Source organism: Neopelma chrysocephalum, unplaced genomic scaffold (genome assembly GCF_003984885.1).
Source record: "Neopelma chrysocephalum unplaced genomic scaffold, ASM398488v2 Primary Assembly neopelma1_92466, whole genome shotgun sequence".
Classification (NCBI taxonomy): domain Eukaryota; kingdom Metazoa; phylum Chordata; class Aves; order Passeriformes; family Pipridae; genus Neopelma; species Neopelma chrysocephalum.
This window is the reverse complement of record NW_020921206.1, coordinates 494-2,179: the sequence shown is the minus strand read 5'-3', so window position 1 is coordinate 2,179 and position 1,686 is coordinate 494. Positions and strand designations below refer to the sequence as shown.

The 1,686-nt window shown below is 58.1% G+C and overlaps 1 protein-coding gene across 1 annotated transcript; it reads left to right on the top strand.

Annotated features, from left to right (window-relative positions):
- Positions 1 to 10: 10 nt before the first annotated feature.
- LOC113980120 (disks large homolog 4-like) lies at positions 11 to 1,346 on the top strand (the record flags this gene model as incomplete). The annotated part of the gene is made up of 2 exons (XM_027707363.1): positions 11 to 149; positions 1,208 to 1,346. Coding segments are annotated over exons 1-2 (254 nt in total), but the record flags the coding sequence as incomplete, so codon positions are not given.
- Positions 1,347 to 1,686: the final 340 nt, after the last annotated feature.

Below are 1,686 nucleotides of genomic sequence, written 5' to 3'. Positions count from 1 at the left end.
GTCGCAGGTGAACAACGTGAGCCTGGAGGACGTGATGCACGAGGACGCGGTGGCCGCGCTCAAGAACACGTACGACGTGGTTTATCTGAGGGTGGCCAAGGCCAGCCCCGGCCTCGGGGACACCTACGGGCCCCCCGACGTCACCGGCTGTGAGCGGGGACGGGGGGAATGGGGGGAAATGGGGGGAAATGGGGGGAAATGGGAGGGGATAAAATGGTGGGAAACGTGAGGGGAGAAAATGGTGGGAAATGTGAGGGGAAAAGGGTGGGAAATGTGAGAGGGAAAATGGAGGGAAATGTGAGGGGGAAAGGGTGGGAAATGTGAGGGGAAATGGTGGGAAATGTGAGGGGAAAATGGAGGGAAATGTGAGGGGAAAAATGGAGGGAAATGTGAGGGGAAAAGGGCGGGAAATGTGAGGGGAAAATGGAGGGAAATGTGAGGGGAAAAATGAAGGGAAATGTGAGGGGAAAAATGAAGGGAAATGTGAGGGGAAATGTGAGAGGAAAATGGTGGGAAACGTGAGGGGGAAAGGGCGGGAAATGTGAGGGGACAAGGGTGGGAAATTTGAGGAAAAATGGAGGTAAATGTGAGGGGACAAAATGGTGGGAAATGTGAGGGGAAAAAGGGTGGGAAATGTGAGGAGAAAAAGGTGGGAAATGTGAGGGAAAATGGCGGGAAACGTGAAGGGAAAAAGGTGGGAAATGTGAGGGAAAATGGAGGGGAACGTGAGGAGAAAAGGGCAGGAAGTGTGGGAGGAAAATGGCGGAAAACACAAGGGGAAGAGAGCGGGAAATGTGAGGGGGAAAATGACGGGAAATGTGAGGGGAGAAAATGACGGAAAATGTGAGGGGAGAAAATGGCGGGAAATGTGAGGGGAAAAGGGTGGGAAACGTGAGGGGAAAAGGGTGAGAAATTTGAAGAAAAATGGTGGGGAATGTGAGGGAAAAGGGTGGGAAATGTGAGGGGAGAAAATGGTGGGAAATGTGAGGGGAAAAGGGTGAGAAATTTGAAGAAAAATGGTGGGGAATGCGAGGGGACAAAATGGTGGGAAACGTGAGGAGAAAAGGGGGGGTCCAAGGGATGTTTGGAGGGGACAGTGAGGGGGTTTGGGGGTACATGGGGAAGGGGGGACATGATGTCCCCCTGTCCCTGCTGTCCCCATGTCCCTCTGTCCCCTGCTGTCCCCTGATGTCCCCTCTGTCCCCAGCCTACTCTGCCCACCTGGACTCCGACCTGGCCCCGCAGAGTTTCCTGGGCCCCGAGTTCCCCCCGGTCCTGACCCCGACGTCCCCCCGGCGCTTCTCGCCCGGCCCCAAGGACCTGCTGCCCGACGACGACGTCCCCAGGTGACGGCCCGATGGCTTCGATGGCCCCAAAAGGGTCCCCAAGGGGGTCCTGCCATGCCTGGAGTGTCCCCGATGTCCTCGAGGGCCCCTGGATGTCCCCAAGGTTCCCAAGGGGGTCCCCAAAGGGGTCCCCAAAGGGGTCCCACCACATCTGAGGGGTCCCCAAGGTCCCATTCTCGGGGGTGTCCCGGGGGTGTCCCCGAGGTCCCCGTGTGTCCCCTGACATCCCCAGGTGTCCCCCGAGGTCCCCAGGTGTCCCCTGACATCCCCAGGTGTCCCCAGGTGTCCCCAATGTCCCCCAAGGTCCCCAGGTGTCCCCTGACATCCCCAGGTGTCCCCT